At 42.3% G+C, this 24,578-nt stretch overlaps 1 protein-coding gene across 2 annotated transcripts in view; it reads left to right on the top strand.

Moving 5' to 3' along the window:
- The window catches only part of zfh2 (Zn finger homeodomain 2), a 150,466-nt gene that overhangs the window by 43,414 nt on the left and 82,474 nt on the right, over positions 1-24,578 (top strand). For both annotated transcript variants that reach the window (XM_083143611.1, XM_083143612.1), the window contains exon 3: positions 779-7,714. In XM_083143611.1, the coding sequence (XP_082999737.1) occupies positions 779-7,714 (6,936 nt within the window). The remainder of the gene's footprint in view (positions 1-778; positions 7,715-24,578) is intronic.

Consider the following 24,578-nt stretch of genomic DNA (forward strand, 5'->3'; position numbering starts at 1 on the left):
GTACCTGAAGAAAATAGATAAGAATGGTGAAGAGTGGATTGATCTTTTCCAGTATAGGGAGAGGTTGAATACTTACGTTGCTGCGGCAATAAGCCTTCGGGTTTAGGAATGCGAATCTCATCTTTAACATAATTCATTCTCGTCTTCGCGATTATGTAACCGACGACGACGCAAAATAATAAAGAAAAATATTAACTCACTGCAGATGAGTACGACACAAACATTAAACAACAATCGTACTCACTATCTAAATTTTTCTACACTTTTTATTAAATTTTACTCCAACGTTAATAAATTTGCCGTACTATCTTCTTCAGTTTTGTTGAAAACTATAACTGAAGACAAGGAGGAGACATAATTGTTAATATCATTTTGTAATGAACAAATGCGAGATATGGCACTCTTTGAGAGACACATTACAGAAATTCAGATTATTCTTAGTTTCATGTTCTATCCCTATTTATCCATCCCCCGTTTTCTTTACCACCAACCCGGTGGGGGCGCGTAGTGGTTCGGATCCGACTTTAAACTGTAGGCCCAGTCTCGATTAGCCTTACTGAGCATAAAGTGGACTTAATACACCAAATTAATTAATCAATGAACCTTCAATGTAACTTTCAGTTGTGTAATGAAAATAATTTCTCTCTACTTTTAGCAACATAACTGCATATGAGGAATATTCTGTAACATACATTGTAAGAATATTGATTATGTATGGGATATGCAAATGCTAAAAGAGTTTACAAAATTTATGCTGATTTGCGTCTTCTAATTTCAGATCGCAAGGAACGTAAGGACATCAAAGTTGAACCTCGAGACGAGAGCATGCTGAAATTCGCATTAGAACAGCAACAGCAACAGCACCAGCAACAACAACAGCAACAGAAGCAAGATTCCTGCTACAGAGAGAATGAAGATGTTGCAAACTTAAGCAATGATCAGTCTGTGCACATGTGTCCCTACTGCAACTACACTAGTGGTTCCGAGATGAGAATCCAAGCCCATGTTTTGGCCCAGCACTCCCAAGAGCCGAAAGAGTTCCTGTGTCCGCTCTGTCAAGACAGCTTCCGGGACAAGCCCCAGCTGGAGCGCCACGTAATGCAAATTCACAGTGTTAACGCCGAAGGCTTGCAAAGGCTTTTGGTTCTGGTCGACCAGTCACATTGGTTGAATGCAGTGTCGCGTCCCCAACAGCAGCAGCAACAGCAGCAGCACGTGAACCAACAACAGCACAACTCGCAGCAGAGCCCAGCTTCACAGCAGCAGCACCAGGGCCATTTCCATCACCACCAACATAACCAGCATAGCCCTTCTTCGAGTTGTAGTAGTGGTGGCACGTCCAGCGTAAGGGAAAGCGAATCTAAAACTGCGATGAACCAGCAGCAACAGGCGGAAGTGAATTGCAACGAAGACAGAGAAGATGGCGATCTAGATGATCATTTAGATATGGACGAGTTTCGCTGCCAAACGTGCTTCAAGAGCTGCAAAAACATTGACGAGCTTTGTCTTCATCAGAATGAGTTGGGACACTTGGAGATAAAACAAACTCCTGGAGGTCCCGGCTACCTGTGTTGGAAGAAAGGTTGCAATCAATATTTCCAGTCGGCTCACAGCTTGCAGATGCATTTCCGGGAAATCCATGCGAAAAGCCATCAAATGGCTGTGTCTGAAAAACACGTCTACAAGTATCGTTGCAACCAGTGCAGTTTGGCTTTCAAAACATTGGAGAAACTCCAGCTTCATTCTCAATACCATCTGATAAGAGATGCTACTAAGTGTGTGCTCTGTGGAAGAAGCTTTCGATCTGTTCTAGCGCTACACAAACACGTTGAAACCTCGCATTCAGAACTTTCAGAAGATGAGTTGGGACAGTATAAACAAAGCTTGATGAATAATCCCTTGCTGCTCGCGGGCCTTAGTGGTCAAGTGTTAGATCCATCCACCAATGACCTTCTCAGAAAGGAGAGTTTGAAAGATGACGAATTTGATGACGAGATGAAGGACGTGGAAAGAAAAGACCAGGATGACTGCATTCTTCAAGTGGAAGGAGGAGCTGAAGGGGACGGAGAAAACAGTAACGACTCCACCTACAAAGAGCAGCAATTTTTGGAAGACTATCTCAACAGCCAAGCGATTGCAGAGGACAGTTATAATGATCCGAACAGAAAGTACAAATGCCACAGGTGCAAAGTTGCGTTTACTCGGCAGAGTTACTTAACAAGCCACAACAAGACATTGCTGCATAGAAAGGGTGAGAAATTGAGTTATCCGATGGAGAAGTATCTAGATCCAAATCGCCCTTACAAATGCGACGTATGTAAAGAGTCTTTTACTCAGAAAAATATTTTGTTGGTGCATTACAATTCTGTCAGTCACCTGCATAAACTCAAACGTGCAATGCAAGAACAACAGCAAGCACAGCATCAGCAGCACCAGCAACAAAATAATGGCGTTACTGCAGTATCGCCTCATGCTTCTTTGGCTACTAGTCTCACTCCAAAGGTAGATGATGATGATAAAAAACCATACAAATGTAACATTTGTAAAGTTGCTTACAGTCAAGGATCTACGCTGGACATTCATATGAGATCTGTTTTGCATCAAACTAGAGCGTCTAAGTTGCAAGATTTGGCTATGACAGGCCAGCTTGATCTTAGCAAGCCACTCATTGAACAACCTGAACCACACAAAGTCCAGGATCAGCACAAGAAAATGATGCAAGATATCCTCGGATCGCCAAAGCAACAGCAGCATTCACCATCGTCTTCGGCTTCTACGCAAGTGCCGTCGTTAGCTCAAAGTTTGAGCAGTAATATAGTTCCTCAATCAACAACCCCTTCAGTTCCTAGTTTATCAAATGTAAGTACAACAACAAATACGCAACCGAGTTCGTCGTCGTCTTCGTCATCGATATCGCAGGCGACAACTAACAACTCGACTGCTCAACAGCCTGTGATAGTACCACCGCCAATGTCGTCCCAGCATATGTACAATTGTCAGAGATGTAGCGCTATCTTTGTCAGTCAGGATCAATTGGTTCAACACCAACAGTTGTATTGTTTGTTCCAAAGCCCGTTGTCACTCTTTCCACCGTTACCTGCGCCTGGCGCATCAGGAATGGCTCATTCGCAACCTCGCAGTTCTCCACAGCCTTCCAGTATGCAGCAGCAGACTCAGACGCCAAGTATTCCCACAAAGCCTCCATCACCAGCTCCGACGCCTCATTTGGACGATTCCTTTTCAAAGTTCTGCATGCCTGCAAAGAAATCGTCACAGATCTATAAACATCTTTTGGAAAGCTATGGGTTTGAACTCGTGATGCAATTTAACGAATACCACCAAAAGATACAGCGAAAAGAAGATGATGTAAAACCTGAGAAGCCTGCAGACGGACCCGCGGCTTCAGAAGGAAATGAAGAGTCTGAAATTACAGAGGATGAAAGTAGAAAAGATCCACCTGAAATGGCAAAGTCAGTTTGCCAACACTGCAAGAAAGAGTTCTCAAGTATTTGGGTTTTGAAGGCCCACTGTGAAGAAATTCATCGAGACTTTGTTCCTCCAGAGTTCCTAGAAAAATACGCCCAGGAGTTTAAGTCTGAGTATGAGAAGAAGAATTCTACAACAGCACCTGTAGTCAACCCAATGACGCCTACTGCTAATACTAGTTCTCACAGTGGACACCATCTACTGGGAGCCTCGAGTTCAAATACTAGCGGTAACAGTGGCAATGGTACAACGTCTAGCACTGACGTTTCCCCAGAAAAGGATGTCGAAGACAAGGAAACGTCTAAACAATCTCAACCACCTGACGTGACCACTTCAACAGCTCCAAGTACTCCTACAGCTTCTTCGACACCTGCTTCCAGCACAGATTCAATTCCAGCTACTCTGTCAGGACCTGTTCCAGGTTCAATGCCGAATTTGTCTATGTCTTTGGCACAGCAGATGAACGAGATGCAGGCAGCGTTGAACGTGATGGCTGCATCTCAACTTCAGCAGCTGCAGTTTAACCCTATGATGATGGGAATGGCCAGTTTGGGAATGGGACTTCCGTTGGGCTTGAACATGCCAGCTTTGGCAGCGATGAATTTGCAGCCACCTCTAGTTCCTATGATGATGCCTCCACCGTTCGATCCTTTAGGTGCATTGGCACAAGCCCAGAATCCGTTATTCAGTCCTGCACTTGATCCATCTTTGTTGGCGAAACAGCAACAATTGCTGCAACAACAACAAGCTGTAACAGCTGCACAGCAGAAGAGAGCAAGGACTCGGATTACAGACGAACAGCTGAAGATATTGAGAGCGCATTTCGATATTAACAACTCACCGTCTGAGGATCAGATCAATGAAATGGCTCAGCAGAGTGGCCTGCCACCTAAAGTGATCAAACATTGGTTTCGGAATACATTGTTCAAGGAGAGGCAAAGAAATAAAGACTCGCCGTACAATTTTAACAACCCTCCATCAACGACATTGAATTTGGAAGAATACGAGAAGACGGGGGAAGCTAAAGTAATGCCCTTGGGTTCAGATGAATCGAAGGATTTTTCTTGTAGATCAGAGCACAAAAAGACAGATGTGGTGATAAAAACAGAAAATGAAAATCAAACCGCTGCACACCCTGAAAAATTTAACAGCAGCTTGGATATTGACATCAAGAAGGAGAATGATAAGATTGAAAATAGTGTAGATGAAAAAAACGCGAAAGCTCATTCCTCAAATCAGCAGCAACACCATCATCACCACCACCATCATCACCATCACAACACGAATGAGCCGCCTCGGCCTATTGTCAGTAGCACGCCAACTTTGGGCTCGAGTCCTCTGAGTTCAAGCAACAATGTGACTTCAGTTCCTTCTGTACGCAGTTCCTCCCCTGGCAGCCTTACATTGACTTCAATAATTGCCTCGCAACTTGGTTCCGAATCAACGTCATCACATTCCAACATGCTGCCGCCGAAGCTAGCACCTAACTTTGCATCTCCAAGTCAAGTTCCTACTTCAAGCATACTACCTCTTTCATCTTCCACCATCACTAGCGTCAGTCCAGGTAGAACTGACTGTTTCTCTCTCACCTCTGCATCGGTGTCGATGTCTGGCGGCGGCGGTAATGGCAATAATAGCAGTGGTTGTAGTAGTAGTTCTTCTGGCGGTTCGGGGAAAAGAGCAAACCGAACCCGTTTTACAGACTACCAGATCAAAGTTTTACAGGAGTTTTTTGAGAACAATGCCTATCCTAAGGATGACGATCTCGAATACTTGTCTAAACTGCTCAATCTAAGTCCTCGTGTAATCGTTGTCTGGTTTCAAAATGCACGGCAGAAAGCAAGAAAGGTGTATGAAAATCAACCTCCAGTCGAATCGAATGATGATGGGTCCGGCAGGTTTCAGCGCACCCCAGGTCTGAATTACCAATGCAAGAAATGCCTCCTTGTGTTTCAAAGGTACTACGAGCTTATAAGGCATCAGAAAACACACTGTTTCAAGGAAGAGGATGCCAAGAGATCTGCGCAGGCGCAAGCAGCAGCAGCACAGATTGCCGCGGTACTGTCGTCGGAAGATTCCAACTCCAGCACCATGGCAGAATCTAATTCATCCTCAGCTGTAGCTGCAGTGGTTTCTTCAGTTGTTAACAATCCTTCAACTCCAAACAATCCTGCTCTCTTTTCTCCATCTCCGAGTCCTAGCGAGAACAAGCCATGCCCATCGCCTGAAGGGACCTTCCAATGTGATAAATGCAATCTTGTGTTTCCTAGATTCGATCTGTGGCGAGAACATCAAATAGTGCACATCATGAACCCGAATCTGTTTCCAACGTATCCTCCGGATAGTCCTTTCGGTATTCTGCAGCAACATGCTCAAATGCAGCAGCAGCAACTTGGTGCAGCGGCGGCCGTAACACCAGGACTGCCCTGTTCGGAAATTTCAAACTCCGGAGCAAGCACGCCGCTGAGCGCTGGGGCCCCACCACCAAAGCGGAAGTTCGACGAATACGACGATGATCGAGACGACCAGCCGAAGGACAAACGTCTGCGAACCACCATCCTGCCCGAACAGCTTGATTATCTGTATCAGAAATATCAAATTGAGAGCAACCCCAGCAGGAAGATGTTGGAGAACATAGCACGGGAGGTTGGGCTAAAGAAGAGAGTGGTCCAAGTTTGGTTTCAGAACACGAGAGCTCGAGAACGAAAAGGCCAGTTTAGGGCTCATGCTCAGGTAATTAACAAGCGCTGTCCTTTCTGTCCAGCGCTATTCAAAGTGAAATCCGCTTTAGAGTCGCACCTAGCGACAAAGCATGCTGACCAATGTTCACGTGGAGAGATCAACATTGATGCTCTTCCAGATGAGGAACTCAGTATGGATTCCTCTATTCAGATGGGTGATAGTTCTAAAGTTCCTACTACTTTTGGTACAACTGGTACAATTGGTGCTCCTAATATGATGCCTCCTTTATTCCCTCCTTTCAGCACACATTCAGATGTTGAGAATTCTTTGAAGAAATATTATGAAGAATCTATGAAACGATATATAAACGAGCTCCAATCTCATGCCCAAAACGGAAAAGATACTCAGGGCCCGACCGACCTCAGCATGAAGATCAAGCAGGAGGTGACAGAGGGCAACGATGCCCCTCTAGATCTGAGTAAACCAGTTGATCTGAGCCGACCAGTCAAAGTATCCACAGATCACGAGCGATCTCTATTCGACGGACCACTTACAGATCTCAGCGAAAGAAGCGTCGAAGAGACAGGCGGAGGGTCTGGAAGAAGTGGAGGTGACGATGCAAGATCGGACAGCATGTCGGAAACGACGGAGAACATGGATGGTGACGAAGCTTCTCACGAGAGCAACCCCACTTCTCCAGCCTCGAGCACCCAAAGTCAGAGGCACCACGCCGGTGGCGGAAAGCGATTCAGAACCCAGATGAGCAGTGTGCAGGTGAAGGTGATGAAATCTCTGTTCTCGGACTACAAGACGCCGACGATGGCCGAGTGCGAGATGCTGGGTCGTGAGATCGGACTTCCCAAGAGGGTTGTTCAGGTGTGGTTCCAGAACGCAAGGGCGAAGGAGAAGAAGAACAAACTCGCCGTGCAGAAGGCTTTCGGGCAGGAGCCAGACTCCCCACGACCGCCGGAAGAATGCAAGCTTTGTAATTTCAAGTATTCCCACAAGTACTCCATTCAGGATCATATCTTTACAAAGAAGCATATCGACAACGTCAAGGCGCACATAGAGAATGGGAAGAACGAGGCGGACGGTTCCTTCACGGTCCCACCGGTACCAGGGTCCAGCAGCGCAGACATGTCGACTGGGCTTTCCAACTCCGGGCAGCAGCAGCAGCAGCAACAACAACAACATCACGCTCAGCATCTGCAGCAGCAGCAGCAGGCGGCACAGCAACAGCAGCAGCAGCAGCAACAACAACAACAACAGCTAGCACAGCTTCAGATGTTGCAAATGGCAGCCTCGGGTCTCGGGTTGCATAACTCCCTGTCGGCGCCTGCGATGGCGGCAGCAGCGGCGGCGGCCACCACTAAGGTGGAGCCGAAGGATACCAAAGGGTTGATGGGCAACGCAGCCACGACGCCGGTGCTTCCTGGTGCTGATGACATGGCTCTCCTTCATCAGCTGTACGGCTTGGGCCTCGCTGGCTTTCCTGGTGGGATGCAAGGCAACCTGTTTCTCCATCCTGCGATGCTCTCAGCTGCCGGTGAGTGAAAAATCTATTTTAAATTATTTTTGTAAAGTTTTCTTGATAAATGTTTTACTTGATGACCACCAAGTCGCCAGGCCTGCTTTTTCGCACCAAGTATCGTGGGGGCAATGATAGGTAACTCAGAGCTACAGCACGTAGATTGGTGAAACTTTGTCATCAACATAGAAATAAAATTCCCCGGCTCCAGAGGCCAAATAATAAAACACGAATAGAACATAGAGAGCAGTGATGTCATTTTCATTTGACATTATGTCATTATCGACAATCAACACGTAAAACACAATGGTTTAATGTATGCCTGCATATGTAATATTATCATATCAGTCAATATTCAGACACTACAAAAAATTTGCTTATTCATGTATTAAATTTTCGCAATATCTAGAACAATATTTCGCCATATACACTCACCCTTTGCGAAAGGACGGCAGTGCGTTTGTCAACTTGCTTTCAAGAAATCCTGCAACCGATTCTATCTAGGTGCACGTTTCAGTGTTTCAGATACCCCTTTAAGTATATTAAGATGATTCTCGAAGTAATGTTTGTGAATTGCCTGGCTCACACCATGTATAATATCAGCTCTTAGGTATTGAATTAAAAGGTGTGTTTGTTTAAGTTATGGGTAGTGGAATTTTCATGTGGCATAACATTCATTATTACACAGCGCTTCGTCACAACGAATATCCGACGGTTCCACCTCTGTATATTTAACTTTGGTTATGTGGTATGGGACTATTTGCAAGGCCGTTGGGACATTAGGAGCATGCAGGTGAGATAGTGTAGTAACATAACCCATTTGAGTTTTTGATGCCTAGTATAAAGAACATATTTTATGATTATAGAAGCATTATCATTGTAAAATATCATATAATTTGGAGTTGTCGATTAATCCAGAGATCTCTTTTAATTTTGGTAGGAATTCTTGTTGTTCCCTTTTGTAGAAGTGTCATTGATCTATTGGATAAAGCTCGGTTGCTGTTCGGCGGAGAAAAGAAGATAACTAGCAGATGCACCATTTTATTTTTAACCAAGGGCATTTTGTCGTTTGGATATTTCATATATTCACATCCTCGAGCTTCTCCAAGTAGAAATCGTTATTTACTCCTCTTTGTCTCTATGCGTTTGCAAAGGAAGGGAAAAAGTCCCCCAAGATCTTCCACTATTCCACAGAGCGTCTAATTATCTTTTGGGTCGCTCTAGGCCTGCTGAGTCATGTCTTTCTCCCAAATCACTTCCTATTTTCACAACTCCACATGTTGTGCAGAAATAACAACGAGGAAGCGTTTGCAAATTGGTCGCCCTAGTCAGCTTTTGCATTAAGCTTGATGCGGGGAAATTAGCCTGGCGACAAGAGAACTCCCGTTTTTTTTCTTGTTTTTCTTTTGTTTTTTTTTTGCTCGAGAAAACAATGCGAGCGATTTCTTATAATGACTTGCTCAAAATGAGCTTCTGTATGACAAGAACACGTTGGTGAAGTTATGAGCAATCGCTCTGTGTGTGTATATAAAAAAGATTGCTGTACCTTTTTTTTGTGCGGGTGAAAAGAGACGTGCTAATGTTTTTCGTCGCCTTTCACCAAGTACTGTGATGGTAGCGGAGAAACGATTTAGTAATTTCACAGTGTGATCAAAGGAATGAGTTTTTTTTAATATAAAAAAGAATTACAGTACCCTTGGAGAGCACAACTCTATCGTTCCATTGTTTGGCGCTCTCGGAAATAATTTCAATTTTTATTTTCTCTCTTTTTACCACTTGTCGTTTCCTCCATTTTGAATTTTTCACGTCTTTATGCTCCCAAGCCCCGTAATAGCAAGCCGCATTCTTCTGGTTAATTACGTATTTGTCGTCGGGAACGTTGTCCAGTGGAGCACCGATTTTTTTCTCAGCTCCAGCAATCTGACTTCAGAGAATAAAAAGGATAAGATGACCGAAAAAAAAGCGCATAGGGTTTATGAATAGAGGTGCCTGAAAGCCTTGTATTGTATTGTTGCTGGATGCTCGAGTCGCTTTATACCAGAAGAACCACCGTTTGACACTGTTGTCTCGGTGAGGCTTGATGGAGCGATTTGCTCGCCTTCTGACGTGCATTTCCCAGGCAGAATGGTTTCCTTTTCTTGGCTTAAAGCACGCCCTGCATTGTTTCGTCTGTTTGGTACCAATCAGCGCCCTTTTTTCCCCCGCCAGTTTCTTGAAGAAAAGGGTACCTTTTGCGTTCAAAGTATTTTCCTTAGCCACGGCACTCTGGAAACTTCGGAGGAATCTTTTCACATACGTCAACATCTCTCCGATGTAACGAAATTCCATAGCTGACGGCCGAACGTTGACCCATGTGCAACGTGCTTGGTGATGTGAACATTGATGGCCGTTTCTTATACTCCCCAACAATTGGATAGCGTCTTCACAGATTCATAAAAGCCACGCCAAGAACTCTGTCAAGCGTGATCGCATTGCTTTTTCTACTTCAGCAAGGTGTAGTTGAAAATTTTGCAATGTAGTTCTGCTTGCAATGCAGCCGCACATTAATGTTTGATACATTACCCTTGATGCCTTAGCGCGAACAATGAGACTTAAACGGCCTATTACAAGACCAACTCAGACATTAGGAAAACTACAGAGAATGTGATACAACACTCTAAATATCCACACTACAGTACATTGTTTCTCTCGTTCAGCTGTAAACCTTGCTACCACGAATAGTTTCATAAACACACCCTTAGAAGAAATACCGAAAAAAAGTATTTCTTCAGTTATAGTTGTCAAAATTTCACAAAACGAAATAATGCCACTAAATATCAAAATTCCCAGGTACACACAATTTTAAAAGTCCAAACACCAAACTCTCAGTAACCGTAAACCTAAAGGTTAGTCTATAACCACTGTCAAATTACAGAATTGCTTCAAAAACTAGAATTGACGTCCAGTATTGTATTTTAATCCGAACATTCTAAGTATCCAATGTCTCGGAATCTATATGTGAAGAGATTTGATATTCAATGTCTTACTTCCAAAATTTTGATCCTAAAGAACAATTTTATATTGTTTTGGGAAGTTTCATGAAGTCCATTGTTCTAGTCTTTTCTTCAAGGGGAAAAACTTTCGTAGCTTTGTCGTCTTGTGATAATTGTCGATTTCATAACTACTTATTCCTTTTCATAAATTTGTCAAAATTGTTTCCGTGCAAGTACAAATAAAGATAATATTTATAATACACAGACAGAATTCTGTACAGCATTTTCCTGTTAAATATCGGCATGGGAAAACAGTTAATTACGAGTACATTGGAGTCTATACTTTTCTGATACATCATATCACTAACAGATGTGTATACGCGTTAAGAAGTCTACTGGGTTTGAGGAATCCATCAACATGTCCCCAAATGTTTATTTGTGTATTATATGCGAGCAAAGTAATTTGGGCTCGTCTTTCTTTGTAGCATGCCTATTCCAGTGCATAACATTACATTCGTAATATGTAATAATAATGTCAACCATTTCTGTTGAGAAATCTGTTATATGACACTCAAAATGAAATTCTAAGTACAATTTATCATGTGAGTACATGCAAAATCTACCTCCAGCACAAAAATTGAGGAGTGAATATACATATTTCAATTGGACTATAGAATACACGCAGCCTTGTGTGTAACCTGCAGAGCAAAGGACAGGGGGCTGGAAATTAAAAGTCGCACGGACGTGTTTTGACATGCGTGTGCATGGGACCTGCAAACTTGTTCCGCACACCCTTCTGAGGGATCCACTATGAATGTGTGATGAGCATGCAAATGAGAGACACGTGGCATGTATAGGGTCGAGACCCGTAACTAGCCGCGTGTGCAAGACAACCTTCTCTTTACCTTTGGTAAACACTTCTGCTCTAAAGTCCCTGTGTTCAATCGCCTCCTTTTCTCCTCTTCTTTCTTCTTCTTAGCCTCTCTTTACAATTTTTTTTGTCCTGAAGTCAATGTTATTCATATGCAGACGACATTTTCTTCGGATCGGCATCATTAATAAAATGAAGGTTTCGCGGTTGCTGTTTCGCGAGGCTAGTCTAGGTGGGTTCTAAAGACTTCTTTTCTTAGCAACAAGATTAAACCCTCTGCTTTTGTGTTAATTTGAATCTTAACCCCCGTGAATATGCTTATTGAATCGTTCGGGACGCGTGGCCATGTAATTTTGCCAGTAGGAAGGGTCCTTTTTTTGTCGCCATCTGCATGTTAAATGAAAAGGTTAGTAGTCTTTGGTATGATTTGCAGAACGAGTTTGTCAGACATTTGTAACAGTTTTTTAGGAATTACTATTTTCTGAAACAGAAAATTTGTACTTTATACATTCTTTTGTCCTCTATGGAAGAAAGTAGTAGTTTAAATTTTTTTTGCACATTTTTCTTCTTGAAGATGAGGTTCGAAAATAAGTTTTGGAAGTTAGCATGTGTCGAAGGTAGGTGTCAGATAATCAAAACCTAATTATAGATAACAGTTAATGTAAATCGGTTTCTAAATTCAAATACTTAGGCAACAAGCAAGGGAGGAGAGAGAGAGAAAGAGAGAGAGAGAGAGAGAAGATAAATAGGGGTGAAATAGAAGGAGGATAGATGGAGTTTTTTTTTAAAAAAAACTGAAAAAATAAACCAAAATTTTAGCGAAAATAGAGGGGCAAACAAATATTAGGAAAAATAGAAGAAGAATAGAGAAAGTAGAAGGAGGAAATAGAAGACAGAATGGGATATGAAAATAGGAGTAGACTAAAAAGAGGAATGTAAGGTGGAGAGAGAGAGAAAGTAGAATGGGATAAAGAAATAGGAGTAGAGAGAAGTAGGAGAGACGGCAGAGAGAAGAAAAAATAATGGATGAGGTAGATAGATGGAGAGAGAGAGAGAGATTGAGATTTCTGTTCCTACATCATTTGAACCTTCAGCCTAAGATGAACCTTCCCAACATATAACCTGTTCTACACCATTCCACCAATTTACACAGAGTATACATATACTCTTCCATTGTTTCTACCATCACATTGGAGAGTGACCTTTTGTCATAACCTGTTTCAGGAGAGATAATTACAGTTACTTTTATGACATGCCCTGTTAATATATGCATGTACCCCCGCCATTTTGTCCACTGGGATGGCACGTGAAGATTTTTGCCTTACAACAATAAATTCATCATCTCGCTCAGTCCGTTCCCCTCCCTTCACTGAAACGTAAAAGAAAAATTGTATGCTGCATTGTTTATGAGGTAGTAATTGGTTCATGCATAGCTTATGGAGCAATGAGACCGGGAGATGAACCTACATGCACCAGTTCCTTCGCTCTTCCTCCAAGGATGTAGTGCGTCACTTCAAAATGGCCGCTATTCCTCCTCCTATCTTGTTACGCCTTCTTGGAAATTATGGAGTGTAAGTTGCTCTTTGTGACGGAGATAAAAAGGGACACTGCCCGCCTCCCATTTCATTACGCACTGAGTATGTCTGAGGGAAATTGTCACATATTACACACTAATAATAATAATAACAATATGCTCTGTATTGAGAAAAGTATATCACTGTGTGTTCCCACAGTGTCTGATACTGTTTTATGTTTTATGCACATACTCTTTAACATTTGGGGACAAAATTGTAAAGTCCTATCATTTCTTGCAGTGGCGGTAAACAGATTTAGCTCCAATAACAATCTTTAGTTATTTTCTTACGGGATATGAACGGCAATTCATTTTTCTTTTTAGGTAACGTGTACTGGTATTTATTATTTTTTAGGTAACATATACCGTAATTCATTTGTATTTTAGGGAACGTGTACTGGAATTCATTTGTATTTTAGGGAACATTTACCGTAATTCATTTGCATTTTAGGGAACATGTGCTGGAATTCATTTGTATTTTAGGGAACATGTGCTGGATTCATTTGTATTTTAGGGAACATGTGCTGGAATTCATTTGTACTTTAGGGAACATGTGCTGGAATTAATTTGTATTTTAGGGATCGTGCTGGAATTCATTTGTATTTTAGGGAACATTTGCTGGAATTCATTTCTCTTTTAGGGAACATGTGTTGGAATTAATTTGTATTTTAGGAAACGTGTGCTGGAATTCATTTTCATTTTAGGAAACATGCGGTGCAATTAATTGTTTTTAAAGGAACGTGTGCTGGAATTCATAAGGTTTAAGGCAACATGTCAAAATTCATCGGTAACATATATTGGAATTCATTTCTATTTTGGCGGAACATGCGAAATTAATTGCCTTTTTAGAGAACATGTACTGGAATTCATAAGCTTCAAAGGGTGTGGCTGAATTCATAGGTTTTTAAGGAACATGTGCTGGAATTCGTTGTTTTTAGGGAACATGTATTGGAATTCAGTCGCTTTTAGGGAACCTGTACTGAAACGAGAAAGGGTGGAACTGGAACTGTTTCACAAGTTCTACAGTGAGCTCGTTAAGCAAGTATCATTACCGAGTTGGTACTTGCTTTAGGTCCCGTTCTGGCGTGTTAACAGTTTGTTCTGACTTAACACTGAAAATACTCTCCACCCGTAAGGGGACGAATGTCAGAAAAGAAGGGGGGCTAATAAATCGCCAGTATGTGGAGAAATGTGTCACCGGCTGTAGTTAGGAAATGGATTGTTTCAGACGTTATTTCGTTCCTTCTTTCCGGAACCCCCTTCAACCCCACCTCCCCTCACCTATGGGTAGAAAAAAACTATTCATTTGAAGCTCGGGGCATTCGTCGATGATTTAAAATATTACCTGATGCATCAGTCAGGAGGGAAGTGGACCGTTATTTGGGTCTTTTTCTGTGCAGTTTCTTCTCTCCTTTTTTTTTTACTATATGATATTTTACCCCCCTTTTCAATCGGAATGTACGTCCGAAGGAGAGTTGGATTGCCTTTGACTGTCGGAGGTAGGGAGGGTGAGTTGAAAAGGATTGCAGATTGGGGACGGTTTCGATGCCCCCATTCACGGGGTCCTCTCTCACGGAGGGTCCCCCCGCCACGCCTTCCATACACTACATCTTCCCCTGGTGCGTAAAGATGAAACAATTGCGAATCGGCCAGGTGCGATGAGGTGATCTTAGTCACGGCATCCTGTATCGTGTGTTTGCAACAATGGGGGGAGAAGGGACCGACGTTTCTCTGTGTGTGTGTTCTGAACAGCAAGATCAAGGTGGGCTAATGAATCTTAATGGGGTAGCAGAGGTCCTGGTTTCTCGGCTTATACAAGTAAGGGACTGAACAAGACATCACCTCATTTCACGAGGAAAATTATTTCTCCTCACTTTAGCTACATGAACATAAATTACTACTTTTCTAAAGCTTGAATCCTGCTCAGAAGTGACAGTATCGCTCGAGAGATGGAGTTAAGTCTCACGTTTGAAAATACAGGGCGAGCTACCAAGACTGAATTGAATTTTCCATGAAAGTTTCTCGGTATATAAAAACTTTAAAATGAAATGAAACTATTCTTTTCAATAGGCACACTGGCGGAGCAATGAAATGAAATATGCCGCGTTAAACTTACACTTCCAAGATCTGTAACTCTAGAAAGTTTTAGATCTTCACACGTACTAGTTCCTAAGATAACAACAAATCGCTTTAGATTGTTGTTCTCACGGCTAGACACATTGATCGAGATGATTGATGTTGCCGTGAGCTGTTTTTCGGCAGGCTCGCTGACCTCCGTGGCGTAGTGGTTAGCACATTTTGGTGTCGTCGGAAAGGGAGAAAGGGGCTTGAATTCAAATGATTAAAGTAAAAAAAAAATGCAGTTAAGCAGAGATGGCCACGGAAGAGGTGATGTACCGGAAAGATACTCGTGGTAGGAAAGGATTGATTCTTTACGTATGCTTTTAAATGTCATAGTTGTACCATTGTTACCACAGGAAAGGTTGGAAGTCTTTGGACAATGTATATGCATTTCCTGTTTACGGCTGAATCGAGCATCGGATACATTTCATCAGTGTGCGAATTAACGGGGGGAATGCCGGGGATCTTTCCCACCCCAAAAAAATATTCCCGGCAAAAGAAAATTATTTTTATCCCTGCCAGGGATGGATTTAACCCCCTCAAAGAAAATTGATTTGAAAGCACATAGTATACCATTTCTTAACTACGTATGTAACAAAACAATTGAAAAAATCATCAAAGATTTCCCTGCCGAAGGACAACTGATCAACCTCACCGAGCCGAGGCAACAGCAGACTGTTTTCCACTCAAGTTTTCATGCCATAGTGCTGATATTTTGCATGCATTAAGGTATTCACAAGAAACTTGAGAGAGGTGATATGGATGTTAAATTTGAACTCGATACTAGAAAGGAAAAAAGCTTAATTCGCACAATGGATTTTATACAAGCAAAAAAAGAAAACAAAATCACGCCGTTGCTCGACTTGTGTAAAGCATTTGAAACGTTGCTACCCGCTTTATTTCGCTCCACACATCGAGAATGTAAAGTTCTCGTTGAGTTCAACTCTTGAAGCACAAACTTTCTCCGGAGCATCGCCCAGCAGATAATTTACTCCGTGTCACGGGCCAGGGCGGTTCGCCTGCAAAAGGCGTATGTTTGTTAATTGTGTGGAACGACCTTGTTAACTCCATGGCACAAACAAAGCATTATAACAACTTCCGCCGTTGCTTGCGACATAAAATTAATGCTGAGAGGGAGTGCGTGCGACAGCCGTCACAGCTTCTTGCGATTCCGGTTGGTTGGTGAACTTGTAGTTCCTTCGCAGCCAATAAGACTACGGTGCATTCATTCTCCTCCGTAAAGTTACCAGCGCAGATCTCAGTTCAAATGTAGATTGTAAGACTGTGTGTCTAACCTGTATTTTCATCATAGTATGGGGTCACGTTTCTATTTCTGCAGTACTCATAATATAGCGGAGCCGAAATAGTGCTCTCATACTTTTTATTCCAACTGATCCACTTTCCTGTATTCCATATTGTGGGTGATCTATGCTCCAGTAACCTTTCTTCTGACTGATCAACCCTTCAATACCAGCTGTTTTGGCTGATCGACCCACCTCTACTCTTTATTATGAAGAAACAATGCTCTCTTACTCTGTATTCTGGCAAAGCGACGCTCTGTTACCCTGTATTCTGACAAAGCGACAATCTGTTACCCAGTATTCTGACAATGCAACGCTCTGTTACCCTCTATTCTGACAAAGCGACGCTCTGTTACCCTGTATTCTGACAAAGCGACGCTCTGTTACCCTGTATTCTGACAAAGCGACGCTCTGTTACCCTGTATTCTGACAAAGCGACTCTCTGTTACCCTGTATTCTGACAAAGCGACTCTCTGTTACCCTGTATTCTGGCAAAACGACGATCTGTTACCCTGTCTTTTGGCAAAGCGACGCTCTCGTACCCAATATTCTGACAAAGCGACGTTATTTCCTTCTCGATATCCATTATTATTATTCTTCATTCCTTTGTTTTCTTTGCCATATGAACGTATTTACAGAAGTTCGGCTGTTGAACTAGTTTACGTTCTTCTTACTTGCATTTCTCAGTTTCTTCCTGCATTTTGCTCATGGGCCTGCCAATGTGGTTTCTTAATTTCTAGTCTTCCGTTGGTTACGGTTTGCGATGTTCCTTCAAGTCTCAGGGTATGTTATACCACCTTGCTTATAATTTAGATGTTGTTCGACTCTGTCATCTTCGTAAGAGTAATTATACAGATATGAGAATTCAAAGTTTATATCTAATATTTCATAGGATCAAAGTAGTAGCCGACCTGAAGGAGTATACGTACTCCTACAGGATTGATTGTATGTCTTAGGTCCAGAACTCCATCGTAGTGCTTCATGGAGTGAGTGCACCGTAGTGTCTTACTGCATGAGGTGCTCAAGTCTTGATGAGATTGAAAAAAGTGTTGGGGGAGAGAGGGACTGCGTGAATGACTACGTTTTTAGGGAATCTTTCCAAGTTGTGAGAAGACTCTGTCTAGTCCGTCTGCCTCGTCTGGTTTTGACACGTTCAATTCCTATGAGAGTAGTCTCTTCGTCTTTCCACCCCTCATCTTTTTCCCCCTATCTTTATTTTTTTAATGCCTGCGCCGCTAAAGGTGGTCTGAACTGTCTGTGAGCGAAGCCTTTGCTCATCCAGCCCCCCTTTTTTTATCCCCCCACCTCTCGGCTTCCGTTTCTCTAAAACAAGCGCGGGCTTTTGTAAATCGCAAACTTTCTGTCGCCTGCTGCGGATCCAGACCGTAAAGCAAATCTGCGTCCCCTCCCTGGCTGTCTTTTCCACCGTGGGTTGATTTTGGCGGGGTCTTGACAAACACTCCGAAGAATTTCGGTTTTCCGTTGCACCCTCTCGGGTAGGTGTGGGCGTACTTGCAACCCTGGTTACATCGTTGGTAACCGGGAACGCCTCGAGTGTACACCCCCAAATAAGGGTATTATCCTTCTGCGCTCGCGAAAATTTCAAATGCGCCAAATTCGCGTATGTGATTGACGAAAAGAATAAAAAAGAGAAGGAAAACGACCGGCCTTACCCCAAAACTCTCGGTATTGGACTTGATCGATCGGAGTCCAAGTAATTTCCATTTATGTATTTATCGGTGGACTGGCTTCACATTGTTGTATCGGGCTCTCTTCCAAAAGAAGAGAAACGTAGGCAAAGGGACAAAAAAGGAAAAAAGGGCCTTACGGAAAAGATATTTCCCTTCGTAAGGGTCTTTTTCCCTCTCTCTCGCACACTTTGCATTTGTCGCCCAACATTTCCCTATCTTCTCCCCCTTCCCCTCGCTTCTCTCTCTCGCTCAAAGGATACAAATTACTTGAGAGAAGAAGACAGAAGAAATCGATAGAGAGAATGGATAGGAAGAATAACGAATTCGCCTCTCTCTCCGCAGAGGAGAAAAAGGGAAGAATTATATAATCACAGACGTCGACGCAGCCCTCATGCCACAGCGGACAATAATAGCATCGTCTTGCGCTGCCATTGCGTATCGTTACCTAATCTTGTTTGCCCTTTTTGTACCTCCAGCGAAGTAACAACTGGAAGGGTTGAAGCACTGTCCCGAATTGGGGATGCTGTAAGGTCATATCTATGAAAGCAGTCGAGACAATTTTTGAAGGTTTCAGCCTCTGATTTCCAACTTTGAGCAGACATTGTTCTAATGTCCCTCGAGGAAATGGTTCATTGTATTGATGCGTTTCGAGGCAATATCCAGTCATTGTTGTGGTACGCGTGAAGTCAATGACCAATCATTGCTATGATGCGCGGAGGCAATGCCAATCGCTGTTGTGATTCGTGTCGAGGCAATGGAAATTGTTGTGATGCGCTTCGAGGCAGTGGCTATTGTTGTGATCAGCTTTGTGGCAATGCCCTATCGTCGTTGTGATGCGATTCGAGGCAATGTTCATTGTTGTGATGCACTTTGTAACAATGTTCATTGTTGTGATGCGCTTTGTGGCAATGCCCTATCGTCGTTGTGATGCGCTTTGAGGCAATGTTCATTGTTGTGATGCACTTTGTGGCAATGCCCTATCGTCGTTGTGATGCGATTCGAGGCAATGTTCATTGTTGTGATGGCCTTTGTGGCAATGCCCTATCATCGTTGTGATGCTCATCGAGGCAATGTCCAATCATTGTTATTATGCATGTCGTGGCAATGCCAGTCGTTATTGTATTAAGTGTCAAAGCAATGACTATTGTTATAATGAGCTTCGAGGCAATACGCTATTATTGTGATGCACTTCAAGGCAATGCCCAGTCATTGTGATGCGATGAAGCATTGTTGTGATCCTCGCGAATGCAATGCATTGCTATGCATTTCAAGATATAGAGCCACATTGTTACGAAGTAGTTGGAGGCAGTGACCTCCCGATGGCGTAGTTGTGACGTCGTCGCCTTGTAAGCAAGGGGTGCCGTGTTCGATATCCGGGTCAAGGCACATAGTGCTTCGGATCTCACTATGCACTGTTGGCCCAGTCGCGATTACCCGATCTGTGTATACAATGGACTTAAGACTAGCCTCTGCTTCAACTAATGAATGTTATGAAGCGCGATACTAAAATAATTGTTGTAGTGATTGTTGTAACATACTCTGAAGTGCATTCTGGTGCGATACCCATTGTTGTAAACTCTTAGAAGCGGTGCCCAGTTGTTCCTGATGTGAACTTGAAGCTATGAAGCCCTTGTCATCCTTAGCGAATCGTACTGATATTCAAAGTAGCGCCAACCACATGAGCGGAACGAGTCTTACGAACCAGTTCGCAGAGAACTGTTCTTTCCAAGAGAGGAAATACGTTCATGTGTCTTCTTCCGTGTCTCGTGTGTGTGTGTGTGTGGAAGGAGACGGCGGCGAGAGTGCCATGGTACGTGGCTGCAAAGATAACGAGGCCTGTTTCCCGGGCGCTGAAGATGGGATGGACACGTGAAGCTTGGCTGAGTTTGACGTTAATTCTTCTCGCGGGATCACACAGCTTCCTCCTATCACGAGCATCTCATCTCCAGAGACACTCCCCTCCGGTGGATGCGCCGTTTTTATAGTAGTAATACCGGCAGCCGAGGGTTGTGGGTGTTCCATCCGGACCGGCCGATGACATGAATTCTTAAAATCTTGGATTAGTAGTTTCTGAGAAAGGACGACACCTTCTCAGTTGTAATTTTTCCAACTTCTTCCTGGACGCTTTGTATGCCGCCCAAGAAGACCGCCCCCTCCCGGACACGTAATTTCTATTACGGACCCAAATTCGCTTGATTTGAATTCATATCGTAAAAATAGGTATTGTGTCCTTATTTACAGCCCCCGCGGGACCAACTTGGTAAATATGGACTCCGGACGTGAGGCAAATTTTTCTCGATTCGTGTCCGGTCGGCTTTCTTCTCCTCCCCTTAGCCGTATTGGTATTCCTTTTTCATTTTAGTTCCTTCCCCCTTTTCTTCTCTTCTTTGTCCTCTTTCTCCCTGTCTCAATGGGTTCTTCCCCAGAATATGAAGGTATCGAATCTGGAAGTTCCCTTTGCCGAACAGATCAAAATGGCGGACCTGGAGGGTTGTTGAAAATGTTTCAAAGGTGACAAATAACACATTGTTCCTGCTACTTGCTAAAGGTGCATTACTGTGATCACTGCAATATCTGCTGTCCAGAGTGTAGGACATTTAAGAATTTTATATATTTGATGGTGTGTTTACAATAATGTCTAGAACAGCGGTTCTCGGACTTTTATTTCATTGTACCCTTCGGTCGTAACAAAACGTCTACGCCTACGAATAGTGGTTTTGTGGATTTTTTGTGTGTCTGATTGGTGGGTCGTTTTTAATGTGTTGGGGGCTTGTATCTTCAATATAGCAAAACGACATGTGTATGTGGAAATATGGTAAACAAACATTGGAATTCCACGTTTACAATTTTAATGATTAGTTACAAAAATAAAAATGTGAAACATGTGTAAGAAGTATATAAAAAAACTTTAATTTTCATATATTTTTCCAGAGTTATTGAAAAAAGTAAAGAACAAAAATAAGTTTGTAAACACACTGTCAATCACATTTTTTTTAGTTTTTATTGTAAATCCTCAGAGTTTTTTGTGAGAAGGATCATGCCTGCATAGCCCGACAGTGTCTTGATGTCTGGTTGTGCACTTGAAACTTTCAAGCGGAGATTTGGCTCCAAATTTAGTCTATTATAGATTTCGAACGAGTATTTTATTTCAAAACAATTGAAACAAAGATAAGAGTGTCAGTGACAAAACCAGCCTTATTTTCCTGTTGAGTGTTAAAACTATGAAGTCTGAAACAATGAAGTCTTCTCTACACAACTGCAGCAAAAATATTGTCATGTGGGTATTCTCGACATTTCTCTTCCGAGCTGATCAAGTCGCACTGGGTACACGTACCACAGTTTAAGAACCACTGGTGTAGAAGCTAAAAATGAACCAACAGACGCGTGTTGATCAGTACTTGAAGCTAAGCTGATGTTCCCAAAATCGTCGAAATTAGCACAACCTTTATACAGCAGTTTTGGTTACCTTAAAGGACAGTCAAGGCTGAATTGCTTATCTAACCATCCGAGAGTTGCGTCGGTTTGTCATCTCAAATGAAAACGGATTGAAAACGAATGATTACTTTAACCACCTCTGATATGTTGATAGCGACCCACTGTCGAAACATACACAAGATAATTTTTCTGATTATATCAGATGATACTTCGTAGTTTCTTATGCGAATTTAAGTTTCCTGCAATTTGCGAATTCGGATTGCACACCAGTACTTCATAGAATATTCAGATGATAGTTAAAATTGTAACTTTAGTGATTGTCCATATGTCATAGAGCTATATCGAAGCTTATAGTTGGTCATCCATCATACGTGGTGTTAGTAGGTGCGAGGGGTGGTACCGAGACCTGAGTCAGCACATTCTCGTTTCGAGCTTCAAAATAATAACAGGACTAAATTAAATATAGTTGAACCTGAGTTACACGTATGTCAAGGTGAAGACAAAATAATACGTACAACTGAGAATTACTTACAAATCAGATTTAGATACCATGCCATATCATTATTAAAATACTGTAATTGTATCTATTTTGAGCAACTTTGCCGCTTTAATAGTGAACACTTTAATGCTGAAATCCTACAGTAGATGGGCTTACTATAGTTTTACTACCCAGTTTTTAAAAAAATCGTCTAAAATAGCATTTATTTTACTAATGACTGTGCAAAGTGTGGTATAAGTGATGCCTAAACTGCAGCTATTTCAGTTTTCGTTTTATGTAGATTCCCGCGTAAACTTACTTTCTGGTCAAGCGTGTAACTTTTCCCCTTTCTGTTCTCCATGGCCGACTAGTAGCAACGGAAAACTGTCACTTCTGTGACATTGTTGTCGCTTGGTTCCGTACACCGAATAACACACGTATAACACCGAATTACGTACAAATAAGGTATAATTAACACGTTTTTAAATTATATTTTGCCAGGACCTTTAGTAATTTACGTATAAAACAGAATTATGCCGAACTGAGTTACGTGTAAAGCAGTCTTAACTGTAATAATTATAATAATAATAATAAGACCAACGCATCATAGACCTCACTCCTAAAGCAATATTGAACATCATGATAAGGATTATATCACTTTAAGTAGCCATTTTGATCTCAGTAACTAGAGGAGCTACGTGAAAAGATGTTGGTGACTCCGGTGATAGAACTGGGGCATTCCATGTGAGATTCCATGGCAACCTCAATTTTTAAAATTAAATGTAATGCTTTAACCTTATCCTATCTTGTGAGTGAACAATCTAAAGTTGTCATTAGGATAAAATGTATTTTACATATTGTTCCTTTATTTTTAACTTTTTGATTTAGTTTTGTTTTGTATTGTGACCACCCGTAACACCAAAAACAATTAACTTCTCCTTTAACTGTTACATTTCTCTCTCTGTTTTAAATTATTTATTTTTCATTGTTTGAAAATTCCCAGAAATTAAAATTAATGTCTTATTAAGTAAAGAGGCAGTGTTTCGTCTGTCCCACCCGCATATTAAGTAAAGAGGCAGTGTTTCGTCTGTCCCACCCGCATATTAAGTAAAGAGGCAGTGTTTCGTCTGTCCCACCCGCATATTAAGTAAAGAGGCAGTGTTTCGTCTGTCCCACCCGCATATTAAGTAAAGAGGCAGTGTTTCGTCTGTCCCACCCGCATATTGAGTAAAGAGGCAGTGTTTCGTCTGTCCCACCCGCATATTGAGTAAAGAGGCAGTGTTTCGTCTGTCCCACCCGCATATTAAGTAAAGAGGCAGTGTTTCGTCTGTCCCACCCGCATATTAAGTAAAGAGGCAGTGTTTCGTCTGTCCCGCCCGCATATTAAGTAAAGAGGCAGTGTTTCGGCTGTCCCACCCTCGACACAAAATTGTTCACTTGCAGCCACAAATCTGAGAAAGTATTTTAAGGGTAGTTATGTTGGTACTGTTAAGTTTCAAACTGTAAGAAAAAAATGTTGATTAACTGTTAGTAAAATTCTTACTTTAATATAAAAAATGTATCCTGCGTGTTCCACCCGTGACGATGGAATGCCTCGACTCGATGGTCCACGCTTCACCCAGTGTAAAGGTGCTTGGCAGCCCTTGTCCTTCAAAGGGCTCTTGTGCTGTGGAATTAGTTTTTAATGATCGTAACGTACTTTTCATTTTACCTATGCCATGAAAAACATAATAAACATGTATTTTTTTTTCAAGATGTATGCTATTTGTATTTTGTTTATTTTTTTAAATTTTCTACTTGTTTAACGCCGACAATGAGGATGGTAATGATGACGTAATAAAACTTTATAATCACTTGATTGTTTTAATTGTTGTTTTAAGTCTGCACAGAGAGGCTAATCGGGACTGGACCTACAGTTTAAAGTGCGATCCAAGTCACCGTACCATGTGCCTCCACCGGGTATCGAACCCGGGACCCCTTGATTACAAGGCGGCGACGTTAGCACTACGTCATCGGGGAGGCACAACATTAGAAGTACAAAGCAGAAACAGCAATCACGTTCTACAAGCACTAATTACCTACAAATTGATTGGTTCATTTGCTTTATTTTACTTCGCTTCTTGTGAATGATGAAATTGATGATAACGTCCATGGCCAGGCTAGGATTCGGGCCCTTGGCGTCGTAGCGCGATGTGCTAACCACTCCGCCACGGGGGCCACTAATTACCTACAAATAGCAATAAGTATACTAGGCAATAAACGCTCGTAGAATTTTAAACAGTGTGTACAGCATCACGTTTCGGTAATATTGCAATATCCCAGTTTCTGGCTGTGCCCTATTCGTAGCTACGGAGTAGGGGAGGGAAGGTGACGGCGCACACTGCAGTAAATAACACTGGCGACGCTCTAGTTTGCATCGGTGACTGGTGATTGGAGCGAG

Source organism: Lepisma saccharinum, chromosome 22 (assembly GCF_977018435.1).
Source record: "Lepisma saccharinum chromosome 22, izLepSacc3.1, whole genome shotgun sequence".
In the NCBI taxonomy this organism is placed as follows: domain Eukaryota; kingdom Metazoa; phylum Arthropoda; class Insecta; order Zygentoma; family Lepismatidae; genus Lepisma; species Lepisma saccharinum.